At 36.3% G+C, this 22657-nt stretch overlaps 1 protein-coding gene across 1 annotated transcript; it reads left to right on the top strand.

The window, feature by feature from the left end:
* Positions 1-5811: 5811 nt before the first annotated feature.
* On the top strand, positions 5812-22081 carry LOC104272671 (recombining binding protein suppressor of hairless-like; the record flags this gene model as incomplete). The annotated part of the gene is made up of 7 exons (XM_009867733.1): positions 5812-5858; positions 9428-9523; positions 18870-19035; positions 19684-19858; positions 21331-21468; positions 21683-21795; positions 22032-22081. Coding segments are annotated over exons 2-7 (731 nt in total), but the record flags the coding sequence as incomplete, so codon positions are not given.
* Positions 22082-22657: the final 576 nt, after the last annotated feature.

Here is a 22657-nt window from a genome sequence, read left to right as displayed (position 1 = left end):
GTTTACAACCTGGGTCTTCCTATTCTCCTTCCTCACTCTTCCTGCTATTCCCCCCGTGTTGGCCTCTCCAACATGCTTGCTTTCTGCTCAGCTGTTATTCCTAGTGTATTCAAATTTGACAACTCCCTTTTGCTTTTTGCCTCTCTGGAGAGCATTATTTACAGAAAGATGCATAATATCCCTGCTGGATGCCAAAAATTGTGTCCAGTCTATAGGCCAAGTGAAGATAGAATTCTTAAGACAAATTGCTAAAACTTGCCTCTATTAGAATGTTGTTGAAATATTATTTTTTTTAAGGCTTCTGTGCTCAGTAAATAAAGGTGAATGGATTTTCTCAGGGACTGTAAAAATGATGTTCTTGGCTGAAGGCCAGTACTAGAAAAATTTTGAAGCTTATATTCCAGGCAGGAGGATGCTAATGCAATTTAGTGACTGTAGATTTTCAGTCAAGGTTGAGGATGAGACAACATGTGTTGTTGTTATTATTTGTTCTTGCAAATAACAAAACTGTCTTGGTTAATTTTAACATTTATTTTTTCCTTGTGAAGTGGACTGATACATAGAACCATTGGAAACAAAAACCTCGGCCAAAACAGTTAAGTTTATCTCCAGAAAATAAGACTATATAACAGAAAAAAAGGGTTGATACTTTTAGTAGAGGCATATAATAACTGATAAATTGTCTTTGTGCTCCTTTGTAGATGTTGAAAACAGTAGAAATTCATATCCTTGCATCTATAGAAAATTATAGTGTAGTACATGCTGTATCTGAGCTAGGAATACCAAATAGGATTTGACATTCTGATTATTTCCTGGAAACATCTGAAACCTACACTATAAGTTGTGTCATGTTTTTACCTACCCTGAGAATATTAAAGTTTGGGCCAAATGAGATAGCGTAATGGTAAGATTGATATTAGTGCGCATGTGCATTTCCATAGTTACTTCAGAGGTAGTAAAAAGATAAAAAGAGTAAGGTCAATACCCATTCTGTGAATGGGGAAAAGAAGTTTGGCAAACTGGGACTTACTAAATAAAAAGGATGGGGGGGGCGGGGAAAGAATGGATTGGGACATAATATAGGAGAATTATTATGCCTATAGTGCAAAAATGTGGAAGTGAAATTAATTTATGCAAACCATCAGAAGATAAAATACATGAAATAATAGAATACAAACTGGCTGGAGAAAATAAAGGACTGGGAAAATAATTATTAGAACAAATATAACTTGATGCAACAGCAAGTGATTATGGTGTCATTAGTGCTCACACTCATGTTTGCAGTGCAGTGTGTTAGCGAAATACTAATAAAATACAGTTTTCACTGCATTAGTTTCGTGAATTGAATCAGCAACTCGACTGTATGTCCAGAATTCCGACACAGTACACATGAAACAATATTTGGTCTTGGATAGTAAAATAAAATTTAAAAAAATGTCAAAAACAAGGAAGGAAAGGAGCTTGGTGAGCATTTCGATATGTAACTTATAATTAGGATTTCAATTTGTATATATATTTAGCTTGTTTAATGACTGCTATAGAAAATAACTATAATACATTTTTAGTTTCCTCTCCTGTATGTTTTTATCTATCAATCTGCATATTTTCAAGAACTAAACAAAGAGGAGGAATAGAAATACTGAATATAAAAAGAAATTCCAGAACAGTGAAAGCCAAGGAAATACTGTGAAAGAAAAATGCTGCAGTCTGTCATCTGGCAGGTAACCTTGAAATGTCTGAACTGCTCATTTTTCAACGTGCCAGTCAAACACAAAAGTTTGAGATAATAGCGATCATAGCTTGTATAATGTCTGTCATTTATCACAAAGCCATGGATACTGTGTTTCTTGTGCTTTTAAATGAGCTGTCTTAATATCAGAAAAACGTCTCTTAGTGAGTTGTTACTCATAGTTTTTGTACTGCAGGATGCATTGTCAATACAGGTATCTACAGCAAGTTACAGGCATATGGAAAGACTGAACCAGATGAGCCATTAAATAAAATACATGTGATAGCTTTTTTGTTTTGTTTTTTTTTTTAATTTTAACATCTTATTTGTGTATCTTGAGTTTCGCAATGTGGCTGAAAACCTGTCATCCTGGGTGCAGTTGCTGCTGTGGAATATATCGGTTTCATAGGAGTGCACATACTGGACTATGTCGGCTAAGTCATCGGTAATGGATGATTAAGGAAAGAATATCAAAACCAGGGTAAATGCAGACTGTTTTTGTTTTCCTTCTGGTAACTTCTTTGCTGCTGGTAGAACATTGTTTAGGTTTTCCTTAGAGCAGTGTTATTAGAAATAGGTCGTTAGGCCTACCAGACTTTTATTTAATCTTTTGAGTCCTTTTATGCTTTCAACATCCACAATATCCACTATCAATGCATTTCACAACTTCATTACAACAGGATTTATACTTTATTTTATTCTAAAATTAAATTTTCAGGTATTAGCTATATTTCCTTTTTTCAGTGTTTGTTAGAGAGAATAACTACCTCCAGTTCACATCTGGCATATCTTTTATTAGTCTTTTAGGTCTTTGCATCTGTTTGTTGCTTCTCTTGTGCTCCCACTCTTACTAAAGGGTGGAAAGTTCTCGTCAATTGCATATGAAAACTATTGATCATCTGTATCCTCTTTTGTGGTGAAAGGTACCACTCTGAGATAAATTTTTTCCTACTATGTTTTTAGTGAACTTCAGACAGATTTCAGAGTTGTGTGTGTGTGTCAGAATAATGCTGTGTCATGCTAATGTTTGTATTTCCTATTCCATTCTTGAATCATTCTTGAATTCTAATTTCTTTGACTATTGCTGTTGAGCTAGGGAGATTTTTTTACTGGATGTGTAAGAATGCAATGTCAATCAGCCTTATTCATGTACATATTGGTCACTTAATTAAATAATCTGATTTACAGCATTCTTATACAAGTCACATTCATTTTTCCTAAAATACGGTTATCCCTGTGAAAGTGTCTACTAATCTAAGTGGTTTGTAGGTCATGTCTTATTAGAGTTCTTAGTTCTGTAGAACATTTATGGGATCTTAGAAATGCTTTTGAAGTGGTACAAGAAAGTGCTGTTCATTGACATCAAGGCTAAGGTATATAGCCATCAGTCATCCCTCAAGATGACGTTATTGAGGAAAAAGTAGCTGAATTTAATTTGGAGACAGTACAAAACTGGACCTTAAGTAAATACGAGTATGTAGTTTCTTCCTGTTCTACATTTTCCTCTCATGTATATTGAAAGAATAATGAAAGATCTACCAAGTTTAGTGTCCGTCATCTCTTTGGAACGTTCCTGTTGCTAAGGGTAGAATTTCCAGGTGTTCACAGGTTGATTCCTGTGATATCATTAACTTTATTTTGGATGGAGGAGGCAAGGGAAAGCTAGTGTGTGATTTGTAAAGGTACAACATGGAGCAGAGGATGACCAGAGTTTACCCTGTGCATCTCCAGAATGACTCGGTGCTTTAGCTCTGCCTCTAAAGAATGGGGATTTCTGGTACTTCTTCCTATTCTGTCTATTCAGGATTTGGCTAAAGAAAAAGATGGAGCTTAATTATTTAAATAATCGCAACTGTTTCCTGTAGATGCTTTGTCAATAAAGCTCTTCTTAGGCAGCAATAAGTGTATGTGCAAGGGGAATATATCTCCTGTGCTCAAGAGTTCTGCCACGCATAGATGTTGCCTTAGGGCAGCGTAAGATTTTACCTGAGATTTTTTGTGTTAATGCAATTTCTGGTGTACTGGTGTCCTCATCTTGGATTGCATCTGTTTGCCGCAGCGCAAACAAGCGTGATGTGCGTGCCTCTTTTGCTCCAAATTAGGCACCTAAATTTTTTTTTCCTGGTGATGCAGAGGGATTTAAACAAAGACTGTAATTCTACTCAAAATCGGGCAGCTAATCTATGGGGATGTTGTCTGTCTGTCGAGTACTGCTTCAAGGTAATCTGTTGTCTAGTCAGTGAGTCACAGACAGGTGAATCCTCTGCCAGATATAATGATCCTGGGTCTTCAGGGAAGAGCAGTAACTGCACAGACAGCACAGGGCAGGTGGGATACGCACTCCTACTCACACTGTTATCCAGGGAAAATCAGAGGCACGAGGCATGCTCCAGAGACGAAGCTAGGCAGATTGCGCAAAGATAAGCGGTAGAAGCAGAAAGGCTTTGGGATATGTTTCCTGCTGCCAGAGTGCAGAGCTGTTTGGGTTTTCTAGTTACTGCTCAGCATTAGAAATACGATGATGCAGTTAAATTAAGTACATGTGCAACAGACCTTGAAATTTAAAATCTACTAAACCAAACCTTGCAGCATGAATTTTAGGTTCATTGTTTCACTTCAAGTTAAAATAAAGCTGAACAATTGAAAGATATACTGACAACAACAAAGTAATATGTGAAAGGAAATTCTATCTGGCTGGAAAAAAATTTAATTTCATTGTTTATACTGCAAAAAATCATTTGGCTTCATGATGCTTATTCAGTTCCTCTTTGTAGAGTAGACTACTAGTACTTTAGAAGACTAGTTTCTCAAGCCTTGAAAAATAACTTCGAAATTTGCTGGATGTTCTTGTTACTGTCTTTTCAGAAGAGTGCTGTTCTGCCCAACTGTATAAATGATGATAGCTATGTATTTTTTCTTTGTATATTTCTAGAACTTCTCAAATGAAATTGGAATGTATAAAATTATTCCACCACCAGTGACTGTAGAGTTTGAGACAGATCCACTGTGAGGGAAAAAGGGAATTTCTTGTCATGTCATGTAATGGTCAAGTTCTGGTGTCTTGGGGAGCCAACACTGTAGGGCAATACTAGGAGAGGGGTTTTTTTGCTATCCAGGAAGCGAAAAGGGAAAGATACGCCTGCTTATCAAAGAGTTTGGTAAGTCGAGATATTTACGCACACTGGCAACAGAAGCACAATCTCTTATGCCTCAGTTTATTTTTAGGTAGAAAGGTGATAAACTAAGTGTGCTTTTTTCTTTTTCCTCTTTCTTGCCTCTTTGTCCTCACTTTAGCTTGTGGTTATACTTCCTTACCAGATGTGCATTGCTGGGTACAGTCTTCCGTTTTTCAAGTCTTCTACCTGACCATTTTGGTTTAATCTGATGACTTTTAATAATCAAAATGTTTCTGTCCTGTGTAAATTCAGTGACTTATGTAAAGAAAGACTTAACCTAGTGTAAAGAGAGTACACTCTCTATCAAGAACGGTGTTAAAACATGGAAAGAAATACAGCTCTCTCAAAACACTTTGTCACAAAAAGCATTCACAGGCTATTTCTGGATCATGCTCGGCTACATTCCAAGAGAGGGATTTTTCCAATAATTCTGTACCACCACGTATGAAATACGTTGACATCTTATTTGTAAGAAGTCATTAAGGAAAAGCAGATTTCTGAGAAATTGTCCTGATGGGAAGCATTCACTGTGATTTGTCAAATCAGAGATAAGTCTGTTAATTTCTGACTGTTGATAATAACTGCTTTTGTTGGCACTTCTGGTCAATGCTACGGCAAAGATCTCCTTGTTATTTACATACTTGTGGTATCTGAACTTTTCCAAAGTGATTCATAGGGAAAGTAAATGTGACTTTAGCAAAGAAAGTTATCTAGCGTTCCAAACAAAAAAAAAGCCTCCGATGTTGGAAAGGCTGTTACAAGAAGGTGGTTGATATTTTAATAGTAATCTAGGCAATTACAAGGAACAGATACCAAATTCCAATATTTTTTCAAAAACTGTGAAATTGGGATAGTATTTCACTGTAATTATTTCTAAACACTTTTGTTTTAAATTAGCAACTTCTTTTTTTCAGGAAATTTGGAGAGCGACCTCAACCGAAACGACTCACCAGGTAAGCATTAAAGAAATTCCGTTTTTAACAATTTTCTAAAGTTACCCTCTTCATTTTCAGAAGGATGTTGTAAGTTAAAGAATGGTGGCTTGATAATCCTAGAATTTTAATTATCAAAACTTTTCAATTATTATATGCAGTCGGCAGCCAGAAGTAAAATGACTAAGAGTGACTGACTTGTTTTTAGTGTCATGCTCAAAATGCCTTTTTAAAAATGGTACTGACTTCATATATCAGTTGTTTTAGATTATTCCGCAGGATGCAAATCTGCGTAGTTTTAAATTGCCAGGAATGAGACAGATTTCTGTTCTTGGGTAAAAGTCTCTTATGAGGTCGTCTCAGATAACGCTTTTTACTGCCAAAACACAACTGTTGTGTTACTGCTGGTATGCAGCAGGTAAAGGCAAAATGAACACAGTGCTGTTAGAGAGTGATCTTAACCATATTTTCTTCAAACCTAAACAGTCAGTGATAACCTCAAATATTACCAATCAAGTCAATCTGTTTTGAAAAGTATACAGGGTGACTGGAGTACCATGCCCGATCAGCTCCCAATCTGCCTCAGAAGTAGTTACACTGGAAGTTGTTAAGTAGTCACCATACTTTTTAAAATGTTTTAACACAGTCTGTGCAAATATTTATTATTCTTTACTGCAAACTGTACTGGTTGTGAGTAGCTACCAAGTTTAAAATCCACTCTTTGCTCGAAGAACAAAAGATGTGCAAATTTTTTTAGAGTTTTGTCTAGTAAGAGCGGTGTATAAAGACGTGGAAACCCATTGTCACTGTGGCCTACTTCTGTTTTGAATGAAATTATGATGCCTCATGTAAAGCATGGGATGGAGGCAAACATTTACATTTTGTGTTGGGGATATCTGTCTCCTCACATTTCTGGATAAGCTTTGGATTAGTTTGTGTTATTGCTAAACTGCATTTCAATGCAGAATTGATCTATACTGACTTACAAGTAGTTGGACAAACATTTCTGTTTCCTTCTGGCCTACCTATTTTATATTTATTTAAATATATTTAAAGATACGACCTTGAAGTAATGACCTGTTTTCCATCTTCTCTAGTAACATATGTTAGTATCTCCCTGAAGTTACTAGTAGTATTTATCTTCTATGATTTAAGAAGTACAACAAAAATAGGGACTATTCAGTGTAAAGTCTTCTAAATTTTTCATTACCTATAGCGACTCTAAATTTCATCTGCAGGATTTTACCTACTAGATGTGACAGGTACCGTTTCCTGTGAGCGTAGGGCAGTCATCTGGGGACTGATGGCCATCCTTCAGAACAGTGGCTTGTAAACCTTTATTTATACTGATAGAGGGTGGAAACAAGTAATCTAACTTTTCCTCTGAAGACAAAAATGCTGAAACAGGAAAACATCACACACATTTTTAAGAGTATGATTTGTTTATGTAATGAGTAAAAAAGTATCTGTAAACCTTGAAGGCCTTTAGTTCCATTATTGGAAAATAATTCCATTTTTTTTGTGCAAAGTCAGTTTTATTTGTCTAATAATCTAATAATTCATTGTCATGCGAGCTCCGGAAGAGCAACACTACTTGGTTCATACTGTGCTAGCTGATTTTAGATGTAAGCTGTAATACTACTACCTTTGTGGAGAGTTTTAAGATTTAAAATGAAAAGTGTCATGTAAGAATTGCAATGGTTATGGGTTTTATCAGTGGGAGGGGCTGGAGGGGAACATTCCTGTTGCTCCTAGGAGCTTGGATTGTACAAGTCCGCTGTAACAAAAGACGAGTAGAAAAGGCAGAATTTCTTCCTCATACAATGCTAAATAAACATTAGGTAGCGCTTAGCATTTTGTACATGGGTTGCTAATTTTGAGTGGATTTTTTAATGGTAGGACAAAAGTTTTTAGTATGACAGATGTTCTTAATTTAGTGTGACAGTACTCTTAATAGAGTATTTCAAATTGTCAGATGAAGAGTTTTTAAACCACTTAAGTGCAGCTAGTATATATCATAATGAAATGTATAATAATAATTTCACAGTGAATTACGTTTTGTGGTTTAAAATATATTCTTAAACAGTGTTTGTAAAATAAATGTCTGTGCACTTTGAGGCAGTTCTTCCATCTGTGCTTTCATTGATAAACATCAGTTTTACCGGTGTCGAATGTAGGTAGATCAAGTTGGTATGAATTTAAAACAGTAACTCAAGTCTTTGCTTTTATATCCTGCTTATTTACACAAAAAATCTAGCACACTCATTCTGTCTTATGCAGGTGTGACAAATGTAAGAATTTAAAGATTATTAGTAAAGCTGGATTGTTGTTGCCCAATTTGCCTGTGTGTGTGTCCTGCAGTGTGGAATCATAGAGTCATAGAATTGTCAGGGTTAAAGGGACCTTAAAGATCATCTAGATCCAACCCCCCCACCCTGGGCACAGACATCCCCCACTAGATTGGGCTGCTCAGAGCCCCATCCAGCCTGATCTTCAAACCTTTCCTCTTTGGAGCTGTATATGGGGATTTCTTTTGGAAGAGAACTCATCAAAAACATACTACTTTTTATTTTCTGTCTTTTTTTTCCCTGTAAATGTTTATGTTCTAGATCTGTGCAAAGAGAATTTAACAGTTGGGTGCAGTTCACAAAAAAAAAAAAAAAAAGCCCAACGCAAATCTCTCTTCTGTATGGTTTCATCTCTTCATATAACTTCTGTTAAATTCATAATTTGTTTCTCTGGTTGCTGACTTTGAAGATGTGGTGGGCATTCAACCTGTCTCCTCCAGGGACTTAAAAGTGTTGCTGTCAGCATTCTGACACAGCTAAACCCTAGGGTGTTGAATTTGGCATGCTGCTTAATGAACAGTTAGATTATTATACAGAAGAATGATAGGGTGTATTGTTCTCCTGCTCCTCTCAAGGAATTGCTGTTGGTGTGTTTGAGGTAATTATAGCTTTTATACGATGTCTGTCATTACAGTAATGATGAATGATAGAAAAATCTAATTTATAATTTTTTACCTGATTGTATGCAGGAAGTAGAGGCTTCCTCTAGAAAACTACATGAAATGATAAGCTGAAGAATTTAACTTTTTCTTAGTATCTTCACAAGTAAAGGAAAACTTTTATATAAACATCACATTGATTTAGTTAATAGCGTAAAGAAAATATAAGAACAACTTGTCAATATTGTGAGAGACCAAATGGGTTAAAAAGACAATATTGAATTAATAAAGTGTGTTCTAATCAAATATTTATGGCATGGTACTTTATAAAAACGAGCTTTGGACGTGATGTAGTGATTTACATTGATAGGATTTTACATTACAAGCATCTTTTTTCTTGGAAAATATAGTAATTGTAAATGGCCATGGAACTCTGCTGTCAGTTTCATGAAAAGTAGTTGCTTCTTTTTGCTGTGTAATTGTCTTAAAAAACAAAACAAACTAATCTTGACATTATTAATAGTTGCCTTTTTAAATTTCAGGTGTTAGGGTTTTTTTGTCCTAAACCTGCCTAACCTATAATGATTGTTATAAACAAACCCAAAAGAACTTCTAAAGCTTATTTTGTCCTTTAATTTTTTAGGGAAGCAATGCGAAATTACCTAAAGGAGCGAGGTGATCAAACAGTGCTAATACTCCATGCAAAAGTTGCGCAGAAATCGTATGGAAATGAAAAAAGGTAACACTGTTTTCTTTCCTGGCTTCCCTTGAGAGCTCCCAGTGGGGAAACTATGGTTGTGTAGACTGGTGCGTAGTCTGTTGCAGAATTCGTCAGATGGTGCTATAGTCTGAAGAAACATAAACCAAAGTGTGTTCTTGTAAATCGTTTTACTATGTAACAAATTCTGCAAACTCGTGGCATTCAATGTAGGGATGCCTGGTTTTGCCAACAACCTGTGGGTGAAGTTTTTCATCCATTGGACTAAAATGACTCTAAATTTAAACCTTTCATTTTCAAGTCTGGAGTAAATAACATGATGGATGTGACTATTTGTAGAGGAATTTTTTCACTGAGTAATTTCAAATTAATATGCAAGGGAAATTGCTAGCTTCAGTAGGGTACTTTTCTGAATCAGATCTGTAACAGCTTTAAAAAAAGTGACAGAGCAGTCATAACTGTATTAATATATAAACATTTGTAAGAGGCAGTACAGTAAAAGTTACAGTAATAAGTAGTTTTCTAAGGGACAGAATCTACAGAAATGATTTTTTAGGCAAAGGTGAGTTTACTGCAGTCTTCTCCGTGATATTTTTAATGCACGACTAGTAGAAGCAGATAGGGTGGTCTTTCATTTGCAGATTTATAGTCCTCTCATGACGAAATAGAATTTTCTTTAAGTACGATTGACACTTTTCTACCTTAACTTTCACTTAAATAAATAATGCAATGTTTGATTATTTTTCAGATATTTTGTTAATATTTGCACCACAAAAGACCACATATTCAGCACATTAATCAAGTTTTAGCCTTTCTTTGACCACTGTTGTATAAGTCGTATTACATCGTTGATTTTCTTTTTACAGTGTTCTAAGAAGTGAGTTTCTAACATTTCTGTAGGAAAGTGTCAAAAACCAGGAATGTTAGAATTAAGCCTGCAGAGGTTTGTTGCTACCAACCTAAAGCACACTTCTGCTGTCTGTGAATCACAGAGGTAGACACTGTATTTTCAGTTGTTCTTCAGTATTCTGTGCCCAAGTACTTGTCTTTCAGTATACGTGGCATCTTTTCTGTTAGCCAGTGTCCAGGTTCTGCAGATATGTGGAATTGTTTACTCAAAGTGCTTTACTTAGGTACTTTCTGAAATTCTTGACGAGAATCATATGGGAAGGCAATGAAAGAGGAAGGAGGAAGGGCACGAAAGCAGACAAGTTGTTCTGTATCTGCTATGTAACTATACAGCACTTCCTCACTGCCAGGCTTAAATGCAAAAGGGTTGCAGTGCAAGTGCTTACTAGAAGTAAATGATGACTTTAACCCTTTGTAGCAAGCTCAACAGCCGAAAGGATTTTTCCTGACAATGTCTAGGGACCTCTGATTATTATCTTGTCAGCTTGTATTGTCATTCAAGAGTTTGATAGTTAATTCATGACTGCAGATGTGCTAAGCGTATTACTTAAAAAAAAAAAAAAAAGAGATGTGCCTGAAGATAGGAAAGTGACTTTCTAAACAGCTTATCTGTAACTTCAGTCAGTTTGTTCTGCTGAGGCTGGAGCACTTCATGAGGGTGGGAACATTTGGCAAAGCTGTCTTGGATATCATTATTTTGGAGAGCAAATTGCTTCAGAAGAAGGGAGAAAATAAAAAGATAAATTATGTAATTTTCATTATTAAAAGTTGCTTCAGCATTTGGAAAACTTACACGAGTGTTCTGCAGAATACAGGGCAAAGCTTCAAATGGTTATTTGCTAGCAGTTTCTGAAAGCTGCTATGTGCATTTCGTAGCATTGCCATAAATTCGTGTTATCTTGCTTGTACATCTGCATTTCACCTGGTGATGTTTAAGTCCCTGTGACACATACATTTCCTAAGTACTGGTAATGTTCAGTAAAGTAGTCATTGGTTTCTCACTGCTCGAAATGACTGGTAACTGGAATTAGACATTCTTTCACCACTTTAGATTTTGTCAGGTGCAGTTCAGTTGTCTGTCTCGGTGCAACTGAATATATTCATGAAAGGTATCTCAGATTATTCTGAAAAATGGAAGCATGTCAAACGAGCGTAGAATTTCAGAGCTTTGCAAAAGATGACTAGGAGTGGAAATGGTGTTATAAAATGATATGATGGTAAAATGGTTACTCTTCTAGTATAGGTATGAAATAAAAGTTTGGAATACGTACTGAGGTTTCATTTTTTTAGTTTAAATATTTTAATTTTTCTTATGTTTTAATACACCATTTAGACTGTCTCTGGTACTGTTCCCAGACTGTTATCATCAGTAATGATGTCCTGTTGGAATAAGCATAACAAAAAATGCCAGTTATTAAATCCTTGAACCCATGTGTGCCCTAAGGTACTTGGTGAAACTGAATGATGAATTAGCTTCTTTTTGCTATTTTTTTTAATTTCTACTGTTTTATTCACAGCAGAATGGGCCTTTGGTGCTTCATATTGCTGAGATGAGCAAAATTAGTAAACGTTTAAGGCTACTTTACACAACTGTTCAATCAAGTTTTCACCATTTTTACATTAAATACCATTTCCGAAGTGAGTTGTTTCGCATACATCTCCTTTATAGACAGAAACCTAGTTTATACCTGTTTTTACGGAGAAATTTAGTGTTTTCCACAAGACTTCATTACATTATGGATGTAATCTGGTTAATTTTTGATCCATAAAGAGTAAGTTAAATCTTTGTAACTAAGAATTGAAGTTAAAAAGGAATTACTTCTTAAATTTGACGTGTCTTTCAAGTAAACATAAAACCTAAAAAAATCCTTAACAGACTTGTACCTTTTGTTCCTGTCTTTAAAGCTTGTTTGTTGTGAACTCATGGTAAATATTTATCATTAGTAAACCTCGCATGGCATAATTAGAAGCTTAGCACAACAACTACCTTCCCGTGTTTTAATGAGGCTTAGTAGATGGTGAAATACCCTGTTGAAAACTCAGTGTAGACGGTACAGCTCTCACGTAGCCTGGTCTGGTTTAAAGAAGCCTCACAGAAATACAATCCCAGGTTGTTGTGAAGTGGATGGAGACTTTTGGGTCCCTAAACATTGTTTTAATTCTAAAACAATTACAGGAGGCTTCCTTCTTTTTTCGGTGGACTCTTCTTACTAGCCTTGCTTTTTCCAAGGTTAGTGTTGTTTGCTTTAACAAAGAAGCTAGGAGGTAAGAAGCTCAGGGACAGATTTGAGTTGAATTTAAGACTTTTTTGCCTAATGTTCCCTGTTGGATGGCTGTCGTCCTTCAGAAGTGTTGCGCTGTTTGAGACTCGGGTGGTGTTTAGTCCGTGATGAGTGTGGGTGTTTGGCTTGTGCTTCTTATATTTTTTCCATATTTGCCATTCACCGAGACTTCTCTCTTCAGAGTCTGAACATTGCGAACATTCAACAGTTTAAAGGACTGAAGTGTTTTGGATTCCGAGACATAGTTCTTCAAAGACTATGAGCCAGATTAGTATTTGTGGATTACATGCTGTTCTGTGTTGAAATGTTATCACTACTGATTAGCCTGAGAGTGGTCTAGCTGTGTGCTGTTTTACAGCTGTTAGTAAAGGAGTTCCTGTAATTTCTGCTCAAATATTTCCTTCCCCTGCCCGAGTGTGCCTACCCTCTGGTTAATGCTCTTGTTACTGAGAGCATAGCCTGTTCTAGGACTTAACCCATGGCTCCCACTACTTCGTCTTTAGCACTCTAGCACCTAATGATTTTTCATTTGTTTGTTATTGTATTGAATTCTTTAGTGGATGTTGTGAAGTGCTTTCTTTTTCTTCTAAGAAGGAAGGAAGACTGCTGAGCAGTTTTATGCTCAGAGCAATGCAAGTAACTGGCAAATACACCTCCTGCCTTGACTGAGTGGGAATTGACAGAGGTACAAAGGAAAAACTTCCTTGCTAATGTCACTCTAAACATAAAGCAAACTAGCTGGTAGACACCTCTAAATCCTCCTGAAGGCAAAGACTTCTGTAAAATGAACACAGGGATGACTCAAATTATTTGAAAAAGTAAACCTTTGTGCACAGAAGCCTGTGGTTTGAAGAGAGCGTTGAGTGCATCAGAACTAGGTAGCAGTAGCATGAGCTGATTTTATTTTACTTTCTACCCCTTGCATCCTCCTGGCAAGTTCCATTAGGGTAGCTTCTCTGCTTGAAGTACCCTATTTTCTCTGTATTGATTGGCCTGGATTGACTGAGGGAATATTGTTCTCTCCTTTGGTGATTGTCTGGTTTAAAACAACATTCCGGTTCTATTTTCTACTGTTGCAGTCAAAAGTCAGAAACCACTAGAAGTTATCTTGTTCTTGTCTTCCAGTCATTTGGAATAAAGGGGAGCATCCTTAGAAAAATCTCAGCTTGGTTTTCTTGCCATGGAAAAATGTTCAGTTTCCAGTTGGTCTGATGGAACAGATCTGTCAGAACAGATGAGTAACAGGTTGCTTCTGCTCGCTCTACGGAGTTACTGAGCCTGGAGTCCAATGAGAAGTAGGTAGTACTATTGGCTTTCCTCACTTGAGCAGCTTACGGAATTGTAGTTTAAGAAGGCACTGTGGGGATATGCTTTACTCTTTGTAGATTGGTCTTCTGAACTTTCCTGGCTAGTATCAGTCCCAGTGTAACATATATGGTCCCAGATATAACATAAACAACTGTTCATTGTTCCAATTACACTGATCACAAATTGTTGCAAAATGCACAGGAGGAGTATCACAGTGAGCCTCTTCTGAGAAACTCAGAGTCCACAACAAAATGTGATAGAGATGTTAAAGACATGGGGGCATTTGCAGAGACCCGGCATCCCAAAATGTTGCCCTAATTCAGTCTCTGTGTTTTGTATCAGCAAGTAGGAAGCACTGCATCTTGTTATGCAGCTCTAACAAACGTGGAATAGGTTTCATCCAGGAAACATATTGCTGGTTTTTATCCTTCCAGTAACGAAAGAGCTCACAGAGTTGGATCCCTAACAGACCTCAGGTGGTTTTTTAGATCAGGGTTTTTAGGTGTTTACCTTACAGAAGAACATCCTATTTTGTTTTACTGCTCATTCTGCAGGGTATTACCAGTCTGCTCATAGCATAGAGAAGAGGTATTAAGATAATATATTATAAATTCAGTGAGAAAATTACATCCCACATGATTTTCCACCATTACTTCTTGTACTGAAAATTCTGAACAAGCTCAGAATATCCAGACACAGCTGCCTTTCCCCTCCAACATCATGTTCTTTTTACTATAGGCCAGGTTAATACTTCAGAAGAATTTTTACCTCCTACTCAGTCTTAGTTTAGTTTTGTGGTTAAAAAAAAGAGAGAGGTAGGCCCTGTAAATCAAAGGTCGAAGGAACAATATTTTCATTTGTTCCACCAAACATTGCCCTACTTGATTTCCCATCAGTAATACTGGAAATTATTTTACCTAAATCACTTTACTTATTTTAGAGAGGTGATTTTCTTTCTCTTTTCCTCTTTATAATTATCTGAAAGCTTCTCACACAAACATTTGCACTCCTATTTACATGCGAAATGTTTTATTTATGAGAGAACCTGTTTCCAGCAGTTTTTTTATACATATCAAAGACACTTTCTTTAATCCTTTGTGCAAATTAGAAATATGAGAATACTTATGGTTTATTCACACTATATTGGATAGAAAATTTATAGTTAATCTCTTCTATACATGAGGTCCTGGGATTGTAAATATGAAGTAAAAAAGCCCCGAGGCTGTACTTGGCTTTACCTGAAGGCTGAGTAAGAGTCTGACCCATTGACATTGTACGTGTTCAGGTGCTTTGTTCTTGTTTGGTACTTTTAACCAAACTTAAAATTGTCTCAGCTTCAGAAATTTCTTTGTTTAGTAAATCATAGTTTTCCAAGGTTTTTTCTCTGTTCTAATTTTAAAAGCACTTTAGTTGTTTTGACTTGTTTTCCCTTCATCAATGGGTTAAAACTTTTCCTATGTGTCTTCATTGCCACCTAGTGGCCGTAGTTATCCAAACGATTTCGTTTCGAATAAAGCTGAAATGAAGGATATGGAAAAAGTTTGGGAATTTTTTTTTTCTTTTAACTAGGAAGGTAAATATATGAGTAAATGAGGACGAAAGGTACATATGTGGTGTTTGCTTTATGGTGTTATGCCTGCCTGGTTTACAAGTGGTTTGGCTTCATTTTTTTGCAAAGCATTGTGCTGTTAATAAAGGTTGATATTTTTTTAGTCTGTGTATAATTTCTTTATTGGAAATAGCTTATAATTATTGAGAAGAAAGTTAGTGGAATATATCCATTAATCCTGAAGGGATCTTCTATTGTCATTTGAGAGTTCAAAAGCCAGCTGAACGTGTGGCTTGCTTTTTCTGGCCATCTGAGTTTGTTTTCAAGAGATCAACCCTTGAATAAAGGCATCTTGTTATGTGAAGCTTCTTCCCCTAAAAATTGCACTCCCTAACTTCGGAATTAGTTCATAACCCCTATTTGAAAAATATAGTTCAGAGAAGACCGCTGTCATGTTTCTGCTATCTGGGATGGTGGAGCAGACTAAGCCTCCTGAACAGTTCTTGGCATTGCCCTCGCCTGACCCCTTGCCAGTCTACTGAAAGTGCTTCTTACTTCTTCCTGCCCACATATATAAAACTATGTATATCTATATATATTTAAAAATGTGATTAGAGTTGTCTACAGTAGAAATTTTCTGAGGGTAATGCTAAAGCTGTTGTTTCTTGCTGTGTTTTGCCTGCCTTCCAAAAACATGCTGGAAGTTGCAGCAACCAGTAGATGAGCCTCAGAATAGATTTTAAAGAATAATTATGGTATTTACATCTAGACTTGGGGTGATATAGGGCATATGAGTTATAGATATAGTAGGTGAATATACACCTTGTACTTTAATTTTATTACCTTGACCCTTATCATTGCACTATCTCCCTCACAGACATAAGTCATCTTAAGATCAGTTTTCTTTTAGGGTTTAGAAGCAGTTGGGGGAGATTAGGTCACATCATCTGTGCTGTTTGAAATAATGTTTGAAATACTGTTAAAAAATAGGAAAATACACTCCTGGTTTTTGAAATTAAAAAAAAATTGTAGTAGGAAAGCGAAAATTTAATTGGTGTATAGCAGAAATTCGTGGTGTTCTTAACTATACCGGTACTGCATCATCATGAAGCAAGCTGGAACAGAGGTCAGGTAACAGAAGATGAGAAGCAAAAGACTTAATAGCAAACAAAAAAGGGACACAAAGGGTGTGCTGTTTGATAACATTTATTACTGCTTACTCTTTCTGTTCATGGTGATGCTCGAATTTCATAACTTCTATTCTTACAGCCGTAGTGTTAGAATAACCCGTTTTAATGTCAGATAACTTAATTTCAGCTTTATGACTCGTGGCTGGGCTAGTGCAAGTATTCTCTTATGCTACTGCTGGAAAGTGTTACATTTTATTTTTGCGGTGGTTTATTGTGTAGTTTCTCAAGTTGACAGTTCCATCAGGAATCATCTGCTTTGCAAATTGGCAAGTTTCTACCTGTTGCCTTGGTTCTCTGCATTCTGCATTTTCAATTGGAAGAAAAAAATTCCAGAGACTTCATAAGACCCGTAATGACCCCAGAGAATAAAATAGAAATAGATAAAACTGGTGCAATATGAAAAAATGTTAGTTGTTAGAATAGTTAGCTTCTACAAATGGCTTTCTGTTAATTTGTTTTTCCATATTTATCAGAATTTCTATGTTTCAAAACACTAAGAAGGCAATAAAAGGAGCAAATGATTGTTATGATAAGTCTTTGCTGAAATGGATTATCCTAATGGAGGAAATACAGTATTTGTTTGTGTTGGTTTAGGATTACTAAGTTTAAAAAGCAATCTGTGGGAGCAATTTCACAAATTAATTTGATGGGCTTCTCAAACATGCAAATCTTTTGATGTCACGTAGAGAGATACTTTCTACAATCCTCTTTTGTAGGCAGTCTTTTTTTTTTGAAACAGAGCACGATACTTTTGAAAGACGTTCATAGATGTTTAAGCTGTGTGCGTATTGGTATGTCATCAGTTTCCTTGTGTTGTAAAAGGAGCGGAAATCAAGTGAAAAATTTTCACTGTGGGTTTATTGACAAGGTAAAGTGATTTGGGTTTTTTGGATTTGGAGGTTTTTTTTGGCTGCAGAGGTTTTTGGTTTTTTCCATTATCATAACCACTGAGACATTTTGAATTGCAGTAAAACCTAACATTTGGTTCTTTTTTTTTCTCTGACAATTGTGTGCATTAACTGAAATTATTTCAAATCTTTGCATTTGCTCTATGGATTCTTAATATTTACATTTTGTTATTATGTAGTTTATAACTCAGGAATTTAGTTTCATCTGTTAAAAATACTGATACTTAGAAAAGCATTTTATATCTGTTAAATAAAGGTAATTTTGCTGAATAGGTATTAGACTTGATTTTCATACCAAAGCTGACGTCCGCTAATTGGCCACCTACCTTTATAAGGTAGGAGTTGTCTTTGGTTTTCAGAAGTGCCAAGTTAAGCTCTCCAATTTGAAATAAATAGAATATTTTTTTTTAAATTGCAGTTAGCCTCTCCCTTTGTGCCTCTTCAGCTACCTCACAACTGGATGGACTCCCACTGCTTTTTTAACTTGAGTCGTAACTAGATGGTGGTAAAATCACTGCAGCTGATGGCTAAACTAAAACCAGAGGTGATTAGGATTTGCCTTTTGACAATTTACAGTAACTTCAAGATCAATACATTGCATTTTAATGGTGCGTTTAATTTTGAACATGTTGATGTAAGAAGCATCTGAACTGGTTTCAGTCTGTGCTGCTAAGATTAGTTCATATCTTTTATAGTTCTTGGTAAAGATATAAAATGATCCATTCCATGAAAAACTGAAAAGAGGTGATCAGACAGAATAGCCTCTTGCCTTGCTGACGATGAATCACTGAATGTTTAGGAATTCTAATTTAATATTCTGTTAAATTTGTGAAACTGTTCTCTGTGTGTTAATCGCTGCATCATGTTAAGCACCTACAAAAGGAAAACAGTGTCGTGACTTTCAAGGACTTTTACTTCCTTTGAGGATGTCCTCTTGGTGAGAATAGAAAGCATTTTCATTTTATAGAGCTGCAGACTGTTACCTATCGTATTGAACTGGAAAAGATATTCAGTGACAGTGCATCTAAAGCTGATTTTCCTTGCTTTTTTCTCTTTGTTTGATTTGCATTTTAGAAAATCTTTAAGGCAAATGAAGGGCATGCGTGTACAAAACTCAAATGCAAAGTGTGAATGGGCTGAGAAAGCTTTGAGTACACAACAGTCTCTAAAGAATTCTCTTGAAAGCTGTGTGTAATCTCATAATGCATTTTTCCTTTTCAGGTTCTTTTGTCCTCCTCCATGTGTGTATCTTATGGGCAGTGGATGGAAGAAAAAAAAAGAGCAAATGGAGCGGGATGGTTGCACTGAGCAAGAGTCACAACCTTGCGCCTTCATTGGAATAGGAAACAGTGACCAAGAAATGCAACAGCTGAACTTGGAAGGAAAGGTAGAAGAATTGTAATCAAACACTCAGGTTACTGCAGAGGATATTATAACTACATGTTGCCTATTTCAAGGAGCACCGTTACTTATTTTTTATAATATTTTTTACACTGGAGCAAAAATTACATAAGTTGTTTAAACAAAATCCCTCAACAATATGTAGGATTGTGGATTTGGTTTGTGGGGTGACAGCTGGGTACTACCCTTTCATTTGCAGGTTGTTGATTCAGGGCCTGTAAACTGTTATTTACTCGTGTCCCCCCACCCTTTCAAGGAAAGTTTGGCTCAACACATTTTATGCACAGGCAGCCTCTAGTGCGTTCCCAGTGTGTACTGCCTGTGGGATTCTACTCATATGTAATTTTTGGTAGTGCCTTTGACCGCTCAGCAGTGGCTTTGACACAGCTGTAGTGTCTAATTGTCCTGGTAAGGGTCTTTAGAAAGACACTAAAGTACTGAAGTTGGGTGGTAAACTTCACACAGCTAAAGAGTAGTCATAAGGTATCTGTGTGGAAGAGATGGAAAAAGCAGTTTCTAGTCTGGTTTAGAAACCATTGCACCAGTTTCCTTGTTTTGTTTATAATTAAATATACATCGTTTCTTGAACTGGATTGACTTGAAAGAAGAAACAACAGTATGTTTTCACCTACAGAATTATTGCACTGCCAAAACATTATACATATCAGACTCAGACAAGAGAAAGCACTTCATGTTATCGGTAAAAATGTTCTATGGCAATAGTGACGACATCGGTGTGTTCCTCAGTAAACGGATTAAAGTCATCTCCAAACCTTCTAAAAAGAAACAGTCGCTGAAAAATGCAGACTGTAAGTACTTTACAGTTCTTTTCATTATATAGCAATTCATTTGGCTTCTTACTTATTCTTTCTTAGGTATTCTGAGGTCTGACTACAAAGTAAAATCAATAAAATTTTGGGGTTTTTTTTCTAATATATGTCAGAACTATACATATCAGTGTAAACTATTCTAATATAGAGAAGGTCACACTGAGTTTTATGCGGTCATGGTTAATTATTTAGTAAATATATCAAGTCCACCAAAAAAAAAAATTTTTCTTGAATCTTTGTAGACAAATGCATAGAGTGCTGTACCTCACCTTTCTATGCTGTTGGATCTCTTCATCTGCCGTGATGTGGTGCTTAGAATGTTTTGATTAGTATCAAAGAGATAGTTTTCAGATTGTGATAAGTGAGTAGCATCGTGTTATCTGAACGCACTTTGTCGTATCACAGCCAGCTTCATGCTCTCTCATGCCATTTTCATGTTGGCTTTGTTTTTAGTATATTCTGCATGGTTCTTTTAAGAAATTGGTTAAGAAATCTGTATGGTGATATTTCACCCAGATTAATCTACTGTGTTTTTCAACAGAAGATATCTCTGGTGCTAATGCATAATTAGGAGCATTTTTGCTTTTCCTCCAAAGCTTGGGGCTTTTTTTTCCTGCATACCACTGCAGCACCTCAAGAGAGAGCCTTTTTTTTGTCTGTTTTTCTCTCTCTCTTCGCTAAGGCTCTGTGCTGGGCTGGAGCCCATTCACCTATGGAATGTGGATCTCAGGTGGCTAGCTTACCACGTGACTAAAGGCAATCTCTTGCCCTGCAGTTCCTGCCCATGGGCTCAGAGTATGCACTGTTGACTTTGTGTTCAGACAGATAGTTTGATGGGCAGTGGATATGAACCAAGTAGAAGAAACGTGCCCATTTTGGTGGCAAAATGCTAGTTGCTGCTCTTTTTTTTTTTTTAGGGGAGCAGACTTAGCATTTCTCTCTCTTGAATGATAAGTAAGTTCAGATCTGAGAAAACTTGAAGTTGCATGTTACAGTTTTTCTTAGTTATGTCTGTCTTCCTTTCAGTTGGTTGTGATTTTTAAGAATAATTTTTCTTTATACTTCAAATATACTTCAAATGATCACTGAAAGTTGTCGGAGTACTTCACAAGGGCAAGCCAAAGCTTTGCTCAAATAATCAGTCATTGGAAAGCAGTGAACAGAAGAGGCTTTCAGCTGGCAAGCTCTGGCCCATTGGGCTAAGTGACAAAACTCTAGGAACTAGTATGCCTTTGGAGAACAGCCATTGTGTATATTATCCCGCTTGTAATTCTGTGATTATTTTTGATCTGTCACAAATGTAAATGTTTTCTAAATTAACCAATATTTGAGAATTATATCTTGATTTCAAGTATTCATCAGTTTATTTTACTGTATTTGTGACTTTTTGTAACTTTTCTATGTAATAATAAGTAATGTTATAATCTCAAGTCTGTATGTGTTCCTTGCAGTATGTATTGCATCAGGGACAAAAGTGGCACTATTTAATAGACTTCGATCCCAAACAGTTAGCACCAGATATTTGCACGTAGAAGGTGGTAATTTCCATGCCAGTTCACAGCAGTGGGGAGCATTCTACATTCACCTCTGTAAGTAAAAATAAAGCAGTATATTTTTTTCACCTCCCTCCCTCCATCCTCCCCCTCAAAAAATCCTGTAGTTTTTTCCTCCACATTAATTGTCCATATGCAGTTTTATTGTTACTGAGTGTATATCTGATGTAATAGTGTGATGTTAAAAGTTCCACTTATCGAGGAAAATGGTGATTAAAACAAATAATGTCAAAATTCCTGTTTCATGCAGTGGATGATGATGAATCGGAAGGAGAAGAATTCACAGTGAGAGATGGCTACATTCATTATGGGCAGACTGTCAAACTTGTATGCTCAGTTACTGGCATGGCACTCCCACGACTGGTACAGTTTAATTTCTCCAATGCTGTAATTAATTTGTAGTTGGCTACTTAGTGTAATTGCGTAGTTGAGTTTGCATTGTCTACAATTTTTGGCTTTGTAGGTTTCCTTTTTATGTGGAAAAGGGCATTAATTTCAGTGAAAGTGTATTTTTATATCCACAGATTAATTCTATAAGTAAAGAACAGCTTGTAAAATAAGCGTAAGGAATTTTTCAGAATTCAAACCTGCCAAAGTAGGTTAATCTGCAAGCTGTCCTTAAGAAAACGTCTATTCTAAAAACAGTAAAGTAGGTCCTAGTGTAGAAGAGTACTTTAAATATTGATATTGAAGAGATGAGTAAAGTCTTTGCAGGCAGTAGGACTATTCCCTATACTGAGTTCAGCACAGCTTAAGAAATACTGTACTGATTTGAACCTAGAGGCTCTTCTGTGTACTTCTAATGATACACAATTATACTAATATTAGCTTACAAAAACATCTTGGACATTTATTAATTCTGTCTGTTTTAAGTATGGAACACTGGGAATACCTTTGGAATAACTTTTAGAAAGATAACATTTCAGCCCTTGTATGTAGAATCCTAGAATCATTAAGGTTGGAAATTACCTCTAAGACCATCTAGTCCAACTGTCAACCCAGCACCACCACTTCCCTGAGCAGCCTGTTTCAATGCTTCACTACTCTTTCAGTGAAGAAATTTTTCCTAATATCCAGCCTAAACCTCTTCTGGCCGTTTCCTCTCATCCTATTGCTGGTTACTTGCAAGAAGAGACCAGCACCCACCTCAGTACAGACTCCATTCAGGAAGTTGTAGAGAGCAATAAGGTCTCCTGTTCTCCAGACTAAACAATCCCAGCTCCCT

Source organism: Apaloderma vittatum, unplaced genomic scaffold (genome assembly GCF_000703405.1).
Source record: "Apaloderma vittatum isolate BGI_N311 unplaced genomic scaffold, ASM70340v1 scaffold29950, whole genome shotgun sequence".
NCBI classification, from domain to species: Eukaryota; Metazoa; Chordata; class Aves; order Trogoniformes; family Trogonidae; genus Apaloderma; species Apaloderma vittatum.
Note: the sequence above shows the minus strand (reverse complement) of the source record. Positions and strands in the feature narration are given on the sequence as shown.